Source organism: Siniperca chuatsi, linkage group LG24, assembly GCF_020085105.1.
Source record: "Siniperca chuatsi isolate FFG_IHB_CAS linkage group LG24, ASM2008510v1, whole genome shotgun sequence".
NCBI lineage: Eukaryota > Metazoa > Chordata > Actinopteri > Centrarchiformes > Sinipercidae > Siniperca > Siniperca chuatsi.
The window spans coordinates 5,173,732-5,188,913 of record NC_058065.1 but is presented as its reverse complement, the minus strand read 5'-3'; the positions used below and the strand labels follow the sequence as shown (position 1 = coordinate 5,188,913).

Below are 15,182 nucleotides of genomic sequence, written 5' to 3'. Positions count from 1 at the left end.
CCACCTGACTTTTTCAGTTTAAAAAAAAAAAAAAACTTTGTTCCAGAATTCATCAGGGGCAGAACAAAAACAATGGATCCATTTTGGATGTTTAGTCAGGTGTGACCACCTTCCAGGTGAAAACCACGCTGGAACCATCTGAGCTGACCTACCTTCTTTTGGATGTTTATTAAAGATTCTGGTTTTGAAGTAAACCAGGTCAGAACTGGAGCAGGTTTGGATGTTACATCAGGTGTGGATTTGGTTGAGAGTAAATTTTGGTCAGTATGGGGGTTGAACCCATGACCTTGGCGTTATTAGCACCACGCTCTAGCCATCTGAGCTAACCGACCTGTTTTAGTTATATTTTTTCAGTTTTAAAAAAACATTGTTCCAAAATGACCTTGGCGTTATTAGCACCACGCTCTAGCCATCTGAGCTAACCGACCTGTTGTTGATATATTTTTTCTGTTTTTAAAAAAAACAAACTTTGTTCAGAATTCATCAGGGGCAGAACAAAAACAATGGATCCATTTTGGATGTTTAGTCAGGTGTTACCACCTTCCAGGTGAGAAGCACGCTGGAATGCCTTCTTTTGGATGTTTTTAACAAACTCAAATCCTGAATTAAACCAGGACAGAACTGGAGCAGGTTTGGATTTGGTAGAGAGTAAATTTTGGTATGACCTGTTGTCATGTTTAGTCAGGTGTGACCACCTTCCAGGTGAGAACCAAGCTGGAACCATCTGAGCTGACCTGCCTTCTTTTGGATGTTTTTAACAAACTCAAATCCTGAATTAAACCTGGACAGAAGTGGAGCAGGTTTGGATATTACATCAGGTGTGGATTTGGTAGAGAGTAAATTTTGGTCAGTATGGGGGTTGAACCCATGACCTTGGCGTTATTAGCACCACGCTCTAGCCATCTGAGCTCTCCGACCTGTTTTTGATATATTTTTTCTGTTTTTTTAAAAAACAAACTTTGTTCCAGAACAAAAACAATGTGGCCATAACCAAAACAATGGATTCTTTTTGGATGTTTAGTCAGGTGTGACCACCTTCCAGGTGAAAACCACACTGGAACCATCTGAGCTGACCTGCCTTCTTTTGGATGTTTATTAAAGATTCTGGTTTTGAAGTAAACCAGGACAGAACCACCTGACTTTTTCAGTTTAAAAAAAAAAAAAAAAAACTTTGTTCCAGAATTCATCAGGGGCAGAACAAAAACAATGGATCCATTTTGGATGTTTAGTCAGGTGTGACCACCTTCCAGGTGAAAACCACGCTGGAACCATCTGAGCTGACCTACCTTCTTTTGGATGTTTATTAAAGATTCTGGTTTTGAAGTAAACCAGGTCAGAACTGGAGCAGGTTTGGATGTTACATCAGGTGTGGATTTGGTTGAGAGTAAATTTTGGTCAGTATGGGGTTGAACCCATGACCTTGGCGTTATTAGCACCACGCTCTAGCCATCTGAGCTAACCGACCTGTTTTAGTTATATTTTTTCAGTTTTAAAAAAAAACATTGTTCCAAAATGACCTTGGCGTTATTAGCACCACGCTCTAGCCATCTGAGCTAACCGACCTGTTGTTGATATATTTTTTCTGTTCTTAAAAAAAACAAACTTTGTTCAGAATTCATCAGGGGCAGAACAAAAACAATGGATCCATTTTGGATGTTTAGTCAGGTGTTACCACCTTCCAGGTGAGAAGCACGCTGGAATGCCTTCTTTTGGATGTTTTTAACAAACTCAAATCCTGAATTAAACCAGGACAGAACTGGAGCAGGTTTGGATTTGGTAGAGAGTAAATTTTGGTATGACCTGTTGTCATGTTTAGTCAGGTGTGACCACCTTCCAGGTGAGAACCAAGCTGGAACCATCTGAGCTGACCTGCCTTCTTTTGGATGTTTTTAACAAACTCAAATCCTGAATTAAACCTGGACAGAAGTGGAGCAGGTTTGGATATTACATCAGGTGTGGATTTGGTAGAAAGTAAATTTTGGTCAGTATGGGGGTTGAACCCATGACCTTGGCGTTATTAGCACCACGCTCTAGCCATCTGAGCTCTCCGACCTGTTTTTGATATATTTTTTCTGTTTTTTTAAAAAACAAACTTTGTTCCAGAACAAAAACAATGTGGCCATAACCAAAACAATGGATTCTTTTTGGATGTTTAGTCAGGTGTGACCACCTTCCAGGTGAAAACCACACTGGAACCATCTGAGCTGACCTGCCTTCTTTTGGATGTTTATTAAAGATTCTGGTTTTGAAGTAAACCAGGACAGAACCACCTGACTTTTTCAGTTTAAAAAAAAAAAAACTTTGTTCCAGAATTCATCAGGGGCAGAACAAAAACAATGGATCCATTTTGGATGTTTAGTCAGGTGTGACCACCTTCCAGGTGAAAACCACGCTGGAACCATCTGAGCTGACCTACCTTCTTTTGGATGTTTATTAAAGATTCTGGTTTTGAAGTAAACCAGGTCAGAACTGGAGCAGGTTTGGATGTTACATCAGGTGTGGATTTGGTTGAGAGAAAATTTTGGTCAGTATGGGGGTTGAACCCATGACCTTGGCGTTATTAGCACCACGCTCTAGCCATCTGAGCTAACCGACCTGTTTTAGTTATACTTTTTTCAGTTTAAAAAAAAAAAACATTGTTCCAGAATGACCTTGGCGTTATTAGCACCACGCTCTAGCGATCTGAGCTATCCGACCTGTTGTTGATATATTTTTTCTGTTTTTTTAAAAAACAAACTTTGTTCCAGAATTCATCAGGGGCAGAACAAAAACAATGGATCCATTTTGGATGTTTAGTCAGGTGTTACCACCTTCCAGGTGAGAAGCACGCTGGAATGCCTTCTTTTGGATGTTTTTAACAAACTCAAATCCTGAATTAAACCAGGACAGAACTGGAGCAGGTTTGGATTTGGTAGAGAGTAAATTTTGGTATGACCTGTTGTCATGTTTAGTCAGGTGTGACCACCTTCCAGGTGAGAACCAAGCTGGAACCATCTGAGCTGACCTGCCTTCTTTTGGATGTTTTTAACAAACTCAAATCCTGAATTAAACCTGGACAGAAGTGGAGCAGGTTTGGATATTACATCAGGTGTGGATTTGGTAGAGAGTAAATTTTGGTCAGTATGGGGGTTGAACCCATGACCTTGGCGTTATTAGCACCACGCTCTAGCCATCTGAGCTCTCCGACCTGTTTTTGATATATTTTTCTGTTTTTTAAAAACAAACTTTGTTCCAGAACAAAAACAATGTGGCCATAACCAAAACAATGGATTCTTTTTGGATGTTTAGTCAGGTGTGACCACCTTCCAGGTGAAAACCACACTGGAACCATCTGAGCTGACCTGCCTTCTTTTGGATGTTTATTAAAGATTCTGGTTTTGAAGTAAACCAGGACAGAACCACCTGACTTTTTCAGTTTAAAAAAAAAAAAACTTTGTTCCAGAATTCATCAGGGGCAGAACAAAAACAATGGATCCATTTTGGATGTTTAGTCAGGTGTGACCACCTTCCAGGTGAAAACCACGCTGGAACCATCTGAGCTGACCTACCTTCTTTTGGATGTTTATTAAAGATTCTGGTTTTGAAGTAAACCAGGTCAGAACTGGAGCAGGTTTGGATGTTACATCAGGTGTGGATTTGGTTGAGAGTAAATTTTGGTCAGTATGGGGTTGAACCCATGACCTTGGCGTTATTAGCACCACGCTCTAGCCATCTGAGCTAACCGACCTGTTTTAGTTATATTTTTTTCAGTTTTAAAAAAAAAAACATTGTTCCAGAATGACCTTGGCGTTATTAGCACCACGCTCTAGCGATCTGAGCTATCCGACCTGTTGTTGATATATTTTTTCTGTTTTTTTAAAAAACAAACTTTGTTCCAGAATTCATCAGGGGCAGAACAAAAACAATGAATCCATTTTGGATGTTTAGTCAGGTGTTACCACCTTCCAGGTGAGAAGCACGCTGGAATGCCTTCTTTTGGATGTTTTTAACAAACTCAAATCCTGAATTAAAACTGGACAGAAGTGGAGCAGGTTTGGATATTACATCAGGTGTGGATTTGGTAGAGAGTAAATTTTGGTCAGTATGGGGGTTGAACCCATGACCTTGGCGTTATTAGCACCACGCTCTAGCCATCTGAGCTAACCGACCTGTTTTTGACATATCTTTTCTGTTTTTAAAAAAAAAACTTTGTTCCAAAATTACCTTGGCGTTATTAGCACCACGCTCTAGCCATCATGTTTAGTCAGGTGTGACCACCTTCCAGGTGAGAACCAAGCTGGAACCATCTGAACTGACCTGCCTTCTTTTGGATGTTTTTAACAAACTCAAATCCTGAATTAAACCTGGACAGAAGTGGAGCAGGTTTGGATTGAAGCTGACCTGCCTTCTTTTGGATGTTTATTAAAGATTCTGGTTTTGAAGTAAACCAGGACAGAACCACCTGACTTTTTCAGTTTAAAAAAAAAAAACAACTTTGTTCCAGAATTCATCAGGGGCAGAACAAAAACAATAGATCCATTTTGGATGTTTAGTCAGGTGTTACCACCTTCCAGGTGAGAAGCACGCTGGAATGCCTTCTTTTGGATGTTTTTAACAAACTCCTGAATTAAACCAGGACAGAACTGGAGCAGGTTTGGATGTTACATCAGGTGTGGATTTGGTAGAGAGTAAATTTTGGTCAGTATGGGGGTTGAACCCATGACCTTGGCGTTATTAGCACCACGCTCTAGCCATCTGAGCTCTCCGACCTGTTTTTGATATATTTTTTCTGTTTTTTTAAAAAACAAACTTTGTTCCAGAACAAAAACAATGTGGCCATAACCAAAACAATGGATTCTTTTTGGATGTTTAGTCAGGTGTGACCACCTTCCAGGTGAAAACCACACTGGAACCATCTGAGCTGACCTGCCTTCTTTTGGATGTTTATTAAAGATTCTGGTTTTGAAGTAAACCAGGACAGAACCACCTGACTTTTTCAGTTTAAAAAAAAAAAAAAAAAACTTTGTTCCAGAATTCATCAGGGGCAGAACAAAAACAATGGATCCATTTTGGATGTTTAGTCAGGTGTGACCACCTTCCAGGTGAAAACCACGCTGGAACCATCTGAGCTGACCTACCTTCTTTTGGATGTTTATTAAAGATTCTGGTTTTGAAGTAAACCAGGTCAGAACTGGAGCAGGTTTGGATGTTACATCAGGTGTGGATTTGGTTGAGAGTAAATTTTGGTCAGTATGGGGTTGAACCCATGACCTTGGCGTATTAGCACCACGCTCTAGCCATCTGAGCTAACCGACCTGTTTTAGTTATATTTTTTCAGTTTTAAAAAAAAAAAAAAACATTGTTCCAGAATGACCTTGGCGTTATTAGCACCACGCTCTAGCGATCTGAGCTATCCGACCTGTTGTTGATATATTTTTTCTGTTTTTTTAAAAACAAACTTTGTTCCAGAATTCATCAGGGCAGAACAAAAACAATGAATCCATTTTGGATGTTTAGTCAGGTGTTACCACCTTCCAGGTGAGAAGCACGCTGGAATGCCTTCTTTTGGATGTTTTTAACAAACTCAAATCCTGAATTAAACCAGGACAGAACTGGAGCAGGTTTGGATTTGGTAGAGAGTAAATTTTGGTATGACCTGTTGTCATGTTTAGTCAGGTGTGACCACCTTCCAGGTGAGAACCAAGCTGGAACCATCTGAACTGACCTGCCTTCTTTTGGATGTTTTTAACAAACTCAAATCCTGAATTAAACCTGGACAGAAGTGGAGCAGGTTTGGATATTACATCAGGTGTGGATTTGGTAGAGAGTAAATTTTGGTCAGTATGGGGGTTGAACCCATGACCTTGGCGTTATTAGCACCACGCTCTAGCCATCTGAGCTAAACGACCTGTTTTTGATATATTTTGGATGTTTAGTCCTATGTGAATTTTTTCTATTAAAATCTATGTGATCACCTTCCAGCTTGGTGTCTGGGGAGGTTAAATTCATTGCAGCACTCACATTGCTTGTAAGGAGTAGGTGTGGTTCTATCATTGTTCTTCAAGTCAGCCTAGAGCTTTCAACCACGAAGGGACTCAAAACCTCAATCTTCTGATCCGAAGTCAGATGCCTTATCCATTAGGCCACATGGTCATGTATTTCACAAATTTTTTTCTGTTTTTTTAAAAAACAAACTTTGTTCCAGAACAAAAACAATGTGGCCAGAACAAAAACAATGGATCCATTTTGGATGTTTAGTCCTATGTGACCACCTTCCAGGTGAAAACCACGCTGGAACCATCTGAGCTGACCTGCCTTCTTTTGGATGTTTATTAAAGATTCTGGTTTTGAAGTAAACCAGGACAGAACCACCTGACTTTTTCAGTTTAAAAAAAAAAACAACTTTGTTCAGAATTCATCAGGGGCAGAACAAAAACAATAGATCCATTTTGGATGTTTAGTCAGGTGTTACCACCTTCCAGGTGAGAAGCACGCTGGAATGCCTTCTTTTGGATGTTTTTAACAAACTCCTGAATTAAACCAGGACAGAACTGGAGCAGGTTTGGATGTTACATCAGGTGTGGATTTGGTAGAGAGTAAATTTTGGCCAGTATGGGGGTTGAACCCATACCGTTGAACCGAACTGTTTTTGATATATTTTTTCTGTTTTTTTAAAAAACAAACTTTGTTCCAGAATTCATCAGGGGCAGAACTATGTGAATTTTTTCTATTAAAATCTATGTGATCACCTTCCAGCTTGGTGTCTGGGGAGGTCAAATTCATTGCAGCACTCACATTGCTTGTAAGGAGTAGGTGTGGTTCTATCATTGTTCTTCAAGTCAGCCTAGAGCTTTCAACCACGAAGGGACTCGAACCCTCAATCTTCTGATCCGAAGTCAGACGCCTTATCCATTAGGCCACATGGTCATGTATTTGATATATTTTTTCTGTTTTTTTAAAAAACAAACTTTGTTCCAGAACAAAAACAATGTGGCCAGAACAAAAACAATGGATCCATTTTGGATGTTTAGTCCTATGTGACCACCTTCCAGGTGAAAACCACGCTGGAACCATCTGAGCTGACCTGCCTTCTTTTGGATGTTTATTAAAGATTCTGGTTTTGAAGTTAACCAAGAAAGGACTTGAGCAGGTTTAGATGTTACATCAGGTGTGGATTTGGTAGAGAGTTACCACCTTCTAGGTGAGAAGCACGCTGGAATGCCTTCTTTTGGATGTTTTTAACAAACTCAAATCCTGAATTAAACCTGGACAGAACTGGAGCAGGTTTGGATGTTACATCAGGTGTGGATTTGGTAGAGTAAATTTTGGTCAGTATGGGGGTTGAACCCATGACCTTTGCTTTATTAGCACCACGCTCTAGCCATTTGATCTAACTGACCTGTTTTAGTTATGTTTTTTCTGTTTAAAAAAAAAAAATAACTTTGTTCCAGAATTCATCAAGGGCATAAGAAAAAACAATAGCTATAATATATAATATATATTATAATAGCCTAATGCATCTTGCAAAATAATTCATCAGGGACAGAACAAGTTAAACCTATGAGTTAAACCTATGACCTTGGCGTTATTAGCACCACGCTGTAGCCATCTGAGCTAACCAACCTGTTTTAGTTATATTTTTTCTGTTTTTTTAAAAAACAAACTTTGTTCCAGAATTAATCAGGGGCAGAACAAAAACAACAGATCCATTTTGGATGTTTTCTCAGGTGTTACCAACTCCCAGCTTGTTGTCTGTGGAGGGTAAATTCTATGTTGCATTCACTTTGCTTTCAAGGAGTAGGTGTGGTTCCATCATTGCTCTTCAAGTCAGCCTACAGCTTTCAACTACGAAGGGACTCGTACCCTCAATCTTCAGACGTCTTATCCATTAGGCCACATGGTCCTGTCAACCCTGCATGCATCTTGCAAAATAATTCATCAGGGACAGAACAAAAAACAAAGGATAGATATTAATTCAACGTACAGAGACAACATAGAAGGTTTATTTAAAGTTAAAGTTAAAGAGTTAAAAAGCAGCTACCTTCATGCACTGAAGAACTGTGTTTCACTCAGGTGATCTTTTTAGCTGAAGCTTTATCAGGTATAGCTGATCAAATCTGCCAGCGAAAGTTGTCATTTCCGTTTCTCCTGGTGCTTATGTAACGCTAATGAAGTGCCACTCTTTTAAACTTAGAGAGACACACTGACCTCAACTGTATCTAGCTAATTAATAATATTTAATTCATTAGGATGTACGCCACAGCCCTTGGGACTTGTAAGACAAAGTAATTAATGTTGTGACCGTGTGACAGGAGAGATAGGTTGAGTTTTAGAGACAACAAGGTCAGCGTTTGATAGTATAGAAAATATATTAAGTGGTATGTGCAGGCAGAAAGATACAAGCTAGAAAACAGGCCACAATTTTGTGTCCATAAAATATAGTAAATTGACTAGCATTCAGAAAGAATAAACAGATGAATCAAGTAATTTACATGATTATATAAATCAGATATGTCCAAAGTGTAATACATTTGTGTGTGACTTTGTTATGGTCCAAAAGTATGATAGGGCCTCAGGTATTTTTACATTATCAAATTTGGCTCCCTTTGAACTTTGGTCATCCCTGATATAAATTAATACTATAGTGAGATCCTGAGTGAGCAGCCCCGAAATGCCTTCCACAAAGGCTCATTAGGTTTATGGATTTGAACTGTTAGTGGGATGAAACTATTTTTGGTTTACAAGAAACGTATTAATATTCTGCGTCATCCAAATCTATGCAGCTGAAGATATATGGGTTCCATATTTGGAGCTGTGGGTATTTTTCATATTAATCTGGAGGGACAAATAACAGGATCTCATTGTGAGGAATGTATTATGGCTGCAGATGAGTTGATAAAGGATTGTGAACTTGTGGCACATTTATTGGCTAGAGGCTGTGACAACAAGGAACATAAAAAACAGAATTTGATGCAGGATTCAAATCTCGTTCTCCATCAAAGAAACATCATTTCACTGAAGTTTACCATTTCTACTTTTCCTGAGGGGAAGAAGGAGCAGGGTTCTGATAAATGTTAAGTTTTGTTTCATTTTATTGTCCAAAGAAGAAAAATAAATGCAGCACTGACTTGTGATAAGAAGTAGTGAGAAAGCTGTATCTGACTTACTGAGCCACAGGCTAGGATACTCACTGACCCATGAAAAAGCAGGAACTCAGGTGTAAATACAACCCCTAGAAAACTGACTTGAATAAACAAAAAGGTGCAGTAGTCAAGCTTTTAATTAGAAATACACCAATTTTATTATTGTAAATCAAAAAGTGAACTGAAGAAACCACTAACTGAGGACACTGTCCTTCTAAGAAAAACAACAGCTTCAATCATTTCATTGCATAACCTTAATCAAGTAGTTATTGTAACACAAACTACGATCTTTCCCAAAACCTAGCCAAGGCCTTTTTGTCACTAAACCTAACTAAACCTTAACCATAGGGGTGTAAGATCAGAAAATGTAATTTATTTTTTCAACAGTGATATGTGACAGTTTTGAAACGCACTGACAAATGATGTCATCCTGCCGATATGGGGTGTCAGATTAGAAAACATGTCGTTCTGGAGACTTGTTGAACTGTAAGTGCATTTCCATCCACCTGTTTTAATGCACATTCAATAAAAAAAAACCCAAAAAAGTGTAAATGCCAGAAATTAGATACAAAATGGCAGCAGATGACAACATCAGATCTGTGTGGAGTGATGAGATGACTAACGTTCCTCAAATTAATACGTGTATCAAACACAAATGTCATATTTTCATCACGTTTTCCGCATGGTTTTCCACTGTTTGAGGTTTGACTGCTGTTTATTTAATTATGTCATCTTGGTACACCCTCTTCTTCTGCAATGGTTCAATGGCACCGGACTGGAGAATTAGCGCCACTGACTGTTTATTATGTGCGCCCAACTTCTAGTATTAACAAAACAGTAGTGGATGGAAGAGCACATTAATTCACTTTTTCTTTTGCCAAATTTTGGGAAATCCGGTCAAAATTCTCGCTATATTTCAGAAATCAGAATCAGAATCAGAAATACTTTATTGATCCCCGAGGGGAAACTCTTTAAGACGGAGCTACGGCAACAGGCAGCATGTACATTGGCGCATGTGCACTATTTGCGCACATTTGGATGCAAACTTGACTTGACTGCAACTACTGCAATAGTTTGTTTTCACTTGAACTAACCACGCAGAAGAAGAAAACACAGATCCAGTGAGTGTACATATTGACAATAGATTGACAATAGATATTCAAACAGTACTTTTACTTAGGTCTCCCAATGTGTCAATGATTTTCCTATGTTGTTATGTGTTTAACATGACTAGAACTGCTGGAACTTGTGTGATCTATTCTCATTCACAAGCTTCATCCTAAAACGGCAGGTAGGAATTTCACAAAACTACTTTCTACTATCTTAAACTTGAGAAATGTTACAAGTTACAAGTTATAAGTGCAATTTATAAAAACTGGTAGGATTGTTTAAAAGGAAAAATCTCAACAGGATTTGTTTGATAGCTGAGACAGGCTCATCTAATCAGTGTTTTCTGTGACAGGAATTGATTATTTTCTCTCTCAAACGTGAGAAAGTTATTAACTTTTGATGAAAAACATTAAGTGAGGTGACAAGTGTTCAAGCGTGAAATTTAATTCCTGGTTGCAGTTGCACTTTAAATGTAAGGTGTAGAAGTGCCAGAAGGGTTCAGTGCCACTAAATCTGCACTACTGGTTTAGATCCTTTATGGATTATTAACTATACAAACTCTTTACATTAAGAAACATACACTGGTCTTGACAGGGAATTTAACAGATAATACATCTAAATATTACTTTCATTTTTTCATCTCTCTCTGCTACTCTCTCTGCTGCCCAGCCCCCAGGCAGGATTTACTTTTTAAAAATACATCAAAACTTAGGCTCTCACAAAAACAACTTTAAACTTAAACGTGATATTTTTCTACAAGTATCCCCCTCTGAAGCTGTGGGAATTATTTTTCAGTTACCTAATTTCACTGAACTCTGATTTACACTAAACTGGCTCTCAGGTTTGCCTCAACACACTAAAACACACTGCTGGCTGTGTCGTAGTCCTTGCTAATGTGGGAAGTGCTGGGCAGGGACTTGAGGTATTCCATGTGCCTCCTGGCGTCCTCCTGGTTGTGTTTGATGTAGTAAATGATGTAAGCTGTCACCATAGAGAACCAGCAGAACATGGCCACAAACATGGCCACATCTGTTGTCTTGTGGTGGAAATTGCAAAAGTTGATCCCAGAGTCTAGGACTTGGATCACCGACTGTCCAACGTACTCCTCCTGCACCGACGTGTAGCAGCTGACCTCGTTCACCGTCTCGGGGTCGAGCCTCAGCTCCCTCAGCACCTCCTGCAAAGAGCACTCACAGTGCCAGGGGTTGTGGGAAAGGCGTACACGGGCATGGAGCTTGGCGAAGGTGTCTTTGGGGAGGCTGCTGAGGTGGTTGTTTGAAAGATCCAAAGTCCGCAGGCTCTCGGAAATTCCATGAAAGGCACCGACCTCCACGCTCTCAATGGCGTTGTGAGATAAGTCAAGTTCTCTTAGGCGGTGCAGGTCTGTGAAGGCCTCCTTCGGGATGTGTCTGATCCGGTTAGACGAAAGCAAGAGAACGACTGTGTCCTTGGGCAAGTTCGGCGGGATGTTCTCCAAGTTGTGTGAGGTGCACTGCACCACCACACCGTTCCTGTCCGCGCAGTGACAGATCTTAGGGCAAGCATACGCAGTCATAATCATCGACAGAAGCCACAATGTTCCCACAAACAAAAGACCACTGGAAGAAGGTTTTATGGATGACCTGCACCTATGAGAGGCCCCCATTAGCGAGCGTTCAGACTGAAATCAGCCCTGCGTTAAAACAACGCAAGGGGTTGGTGGGAATGTTGCTTTAGGTACCAGTGAGACATGAAATACAATCCAGGAAGTCCAGTTTCAGTAATAGATCTGTGAATGTAAAAGCTTATCAGATGCCAAAACACTGCACAGCGGTTTATGATACTAAGAGGAAAGTTATTACGGTGGCAATTATTTTATTTTCTGTCGTGATGATGGTGAGATAAACAGTAGAAATACTCCGTTCGCATTATAAAGTAATCTACGTATTTGTTTTGCCAATGCAGTGGCTTGCAGGATGATGTTGTGTTGCAGTAAAAGTTAATTCAGGTTCAACTTTTTTGTCAGACGACCCTGCAGTTTTTGCCTGGAGCCCTCTGCGTTGGCATTCCTGCTGTGAAGAGGCTGTGTTTTTTCACATAGAGCTAAAGTGTGTCTGAACACAGCCTTAGTCTGAGCATTAATGGCTAAAGTATCATTCTCAGGGCACTTTTCAACATTCACTTGGATATTATCGTTCATCATTTACCTTGACAGTTACAGAAAACCAAGCCCTAATCCAACACAAAAGGCGCAAATGTCCAAAGGTTTGCATACTAGCTAAATGAGATGTCAAAGTGCAACAGAGTTGAGGAGAAAGGGGAAGGAAATATTTTGACAGGCCGAGTCATAACTGTGTATCCAGGGTGGGAGAGCGCACGTCTTCTTGGCTAATTGGAAGAAACCTGTAATTGAGAAAGAGATAAAAAGATGGAGAGACAAAAGGTGAGATAGAGAAAATGTCAAATCTTTCCTTAAAGTTCATATTCAGGAATTTATTTGTTTTGTATTTTGGTGCCTATCGAATCTAAGGTTGGAGCTTTGGTCCTCTAAAATGCATTTAAAACTTGTGATGATGTGAATTTGAAGAGCAATTTCAACTTTTCTAACTTCCTGTATGCTTTAGATCATTTTTATGTTGATAATTTCCTGCTCCCGTCATCTTCCGGCACATATTCAGTCAGATTTCTACACCATTTCCCATTTTTAGATGCCTTCCTCCTCTGAGGGGAAGCTAGTAAAGTTCAAGATTATCATAATAACAGCATTTTCTATAGTGTGTGTCCCTTCACTCAAGATTTGTCCCTTTGAGAAAATGATAAGCCATTAAACAAGGTGTTGGTTCATCAATATGCAGCAGATGAACTTTAACAGTGATTTGTAATTAAATAAAAAAAACTCTCTGTGCGCTATAAGATTAACAGTAGTGTATGTGAGAACAGTGAAGGTCAGAATGTAAATTAAAACGACTATAGGACACAATGCATTGGGTGGCAGATGCAATACAAAGAACAGCTGATAAGCAGCTCTTTTATCAAGATGATGAATGTCAAACAAGTTCAGAAATGTTTTTTTATTTTTCTCCAGGAGACCTAGAATAATATTAAGATTGATAAGCTAAATGTCTCAGTTAAACGATGTCACTGTAGGAAAATGACAGAAATATTATTGGGGGTGCAAAAGACAGAGTAGGATAGCAAATCACAAACTCAAGGACCACACACATCATAAATCCTTATAACAATATTATATACTATACTATAGGAGGTTAAATAAAAGGATAAAATAGGATATTGCAGTTGTAAACCTACTTATTTTGGGAATAAGGGATAAAACCACTACAGCTGAAACGTTAGTCAATTAATCAATTAGTTTTTCGAAATAAACTTTTCCATTAAATTAAGATTTAATAACTTGGATTATCAATTAATCATTAAAAGTAATTTTTAAGCAAAAATCCTCAAAATTAATTGGTTCCAGCTTCCATTCCTGTTCCAAATATGAATATTTGATGGTTTTCTTAGTCGTCTATGATAATAAATTGAATATTGTTGTGTTTTGGACTTTGAGCTCTGGGAAAACCCTAATGTAATGGACTGGATTCATCGTTTGGTTCCCTTAAGAATATTGCGAAATATCTTGGAAAGCATTTTTCGCCGTGGCAGATCAATACGTTGTGTAAATTATGACGTCCAATCAAGATGAACAACCATGGCTAGAAGCAAAACTCCACTTGCTAATTTGGGCTTTTTCCTATTTTTATTACTTGAATAATAATTCTATCACCCCTGACGTTTTAACTTCTTTTAGGTTAAAAAAGTGTAAAAAGTGAGTTCAGATTGTTATTTGAGTCATCACCTACCTGATAACTTCACTCTGTCCGGTTCAGATCACCGTGCAGTCTCGGGGGGGGGGCGGGATTCTTTTATTTGATGAAACATCCAAAATATCGCGAATCATCCTTTGCAAATAGACGTGTCCAAGACAGTCAAATACAGAGAAAACAGCCAGTTCAAGAGTCCGGATCCAACTGTTTGATCGCAGTTTACAACCTCCTGTCAGTGCAGGTTATCAGCAGCGGAGTGTCTGTCGGTGTGTGTGTGTGTGTGTGTGTGTGTGTGTGGATATGCGCAGAGGCGCAGCAGTTGCGCCGCTGTGGTCCCATTTCTTCCTCTCACTCCGTTAAAAGGGATCCCGTTAAACCTGCGAGTCACCGGGGAAATTACTAGATGTCATTAGCCCCCCACACAGAAACTCAAACTTTATCGACAGTACATAATTTCATAACATGACAATATAATGGCAGTATTAATTTTCCACATTGTATTATAATTACAGAAAGCTATAATGCTGAATTACTCCATAGTAGCCTACAGTTAATAAATAGTCATTTTGACAGTCAGTCAATAGAGGAATGTAATTTACTTAAGTACTGTACAATTTTGAGGTACTTGTACTTTACTTGAGTTTTTACATTTTATGTTACTTTATACTTTTACTCTACTACATTTAAGAGGGATTTGTTGTACTTTTTGCTCTGCTACATTTATTTGACAGCTGTAGTTACTAATTACTTTACTGATTAAGATTTTTACACCTTGATCAGCTACAACAGCAAAAAGCAAAATTCTAAAATTAGATATGAGTTTCTTTTATGATGTACAGGATAAGTGAGAAAACTTTGGGCCTTTAGTAACTTATGATGGACACTCAGCATCATTTCTGGTGTTTACTAGACTAAATGATTGGCTGATTTCTTGAGAAGAAAATCTGATTGGATTGAAAATGAATTTTGTCACTGCCCTATTGTATAGTGTACTCTATCACCTATAGAATCTGCTCATTCCACTGCACCTACTGATGAATCAAATTTAAATTTCATGCTCACTTGCACCTTTGAATGACATCTAAACCTCTTCTTTATTTTTTGAGGAGGTCTCCTCTTCCTTTGCACATTTAATTAAATTTATCCC

The 15,182-nt window shown here is 38.9% G+C and overlaps 1 protein-coding gene and 1 non-coding gene across 2 annotated transcripts; both read right to left on the bottom strand.

Moving 5' to 3' along the window:
• Positions 1-6,833: 6,833 nt before the first annotated feature.
• trnar-ucg lies at positions 6,834-6,906 on the bottom strand. Its single transcript has one exon. It is a non-coding gene; the product is annotated as a tRNA-Arg (tRNA).
• Positions 6,907-9,108: 2,202 nt separating this feature from the next.
• Positions 9,109-14,299, bottom strand: LOC122872088 (leucine-rich repeat-containing protein 3-like). Its single transcript, XM_044187796.1, has 2 exons — positions 14,072-14,299; positions 9,109-12,614 (listed from the first exon to the last, which is right to left on the bottom strand). Exon 2 carries the CDS (start codon positions 11,875-11,877, stop codon positions 11,089-11,091), a length of 789 nt encoding a protein of 262 aa, XP_044043731.1. The 5' UTR covers positions 11,878-12,614; positions 14,072-14,299; the 3' UTR covers positions 9,109-11,088.
• Positions 14,300-15,182: the final 883 nt, after the last annotated feature.

Bases quoted from the DNA above. Each gene is read 5' to 3' on its own strand.
- LOC122872088 (XM_044187796.1), bottom strand. From the start codon at position 11,877: ATGGGGGCCTCTCATAGGTGCAGGTCATCCATAAAACCTTCTTCCAGT.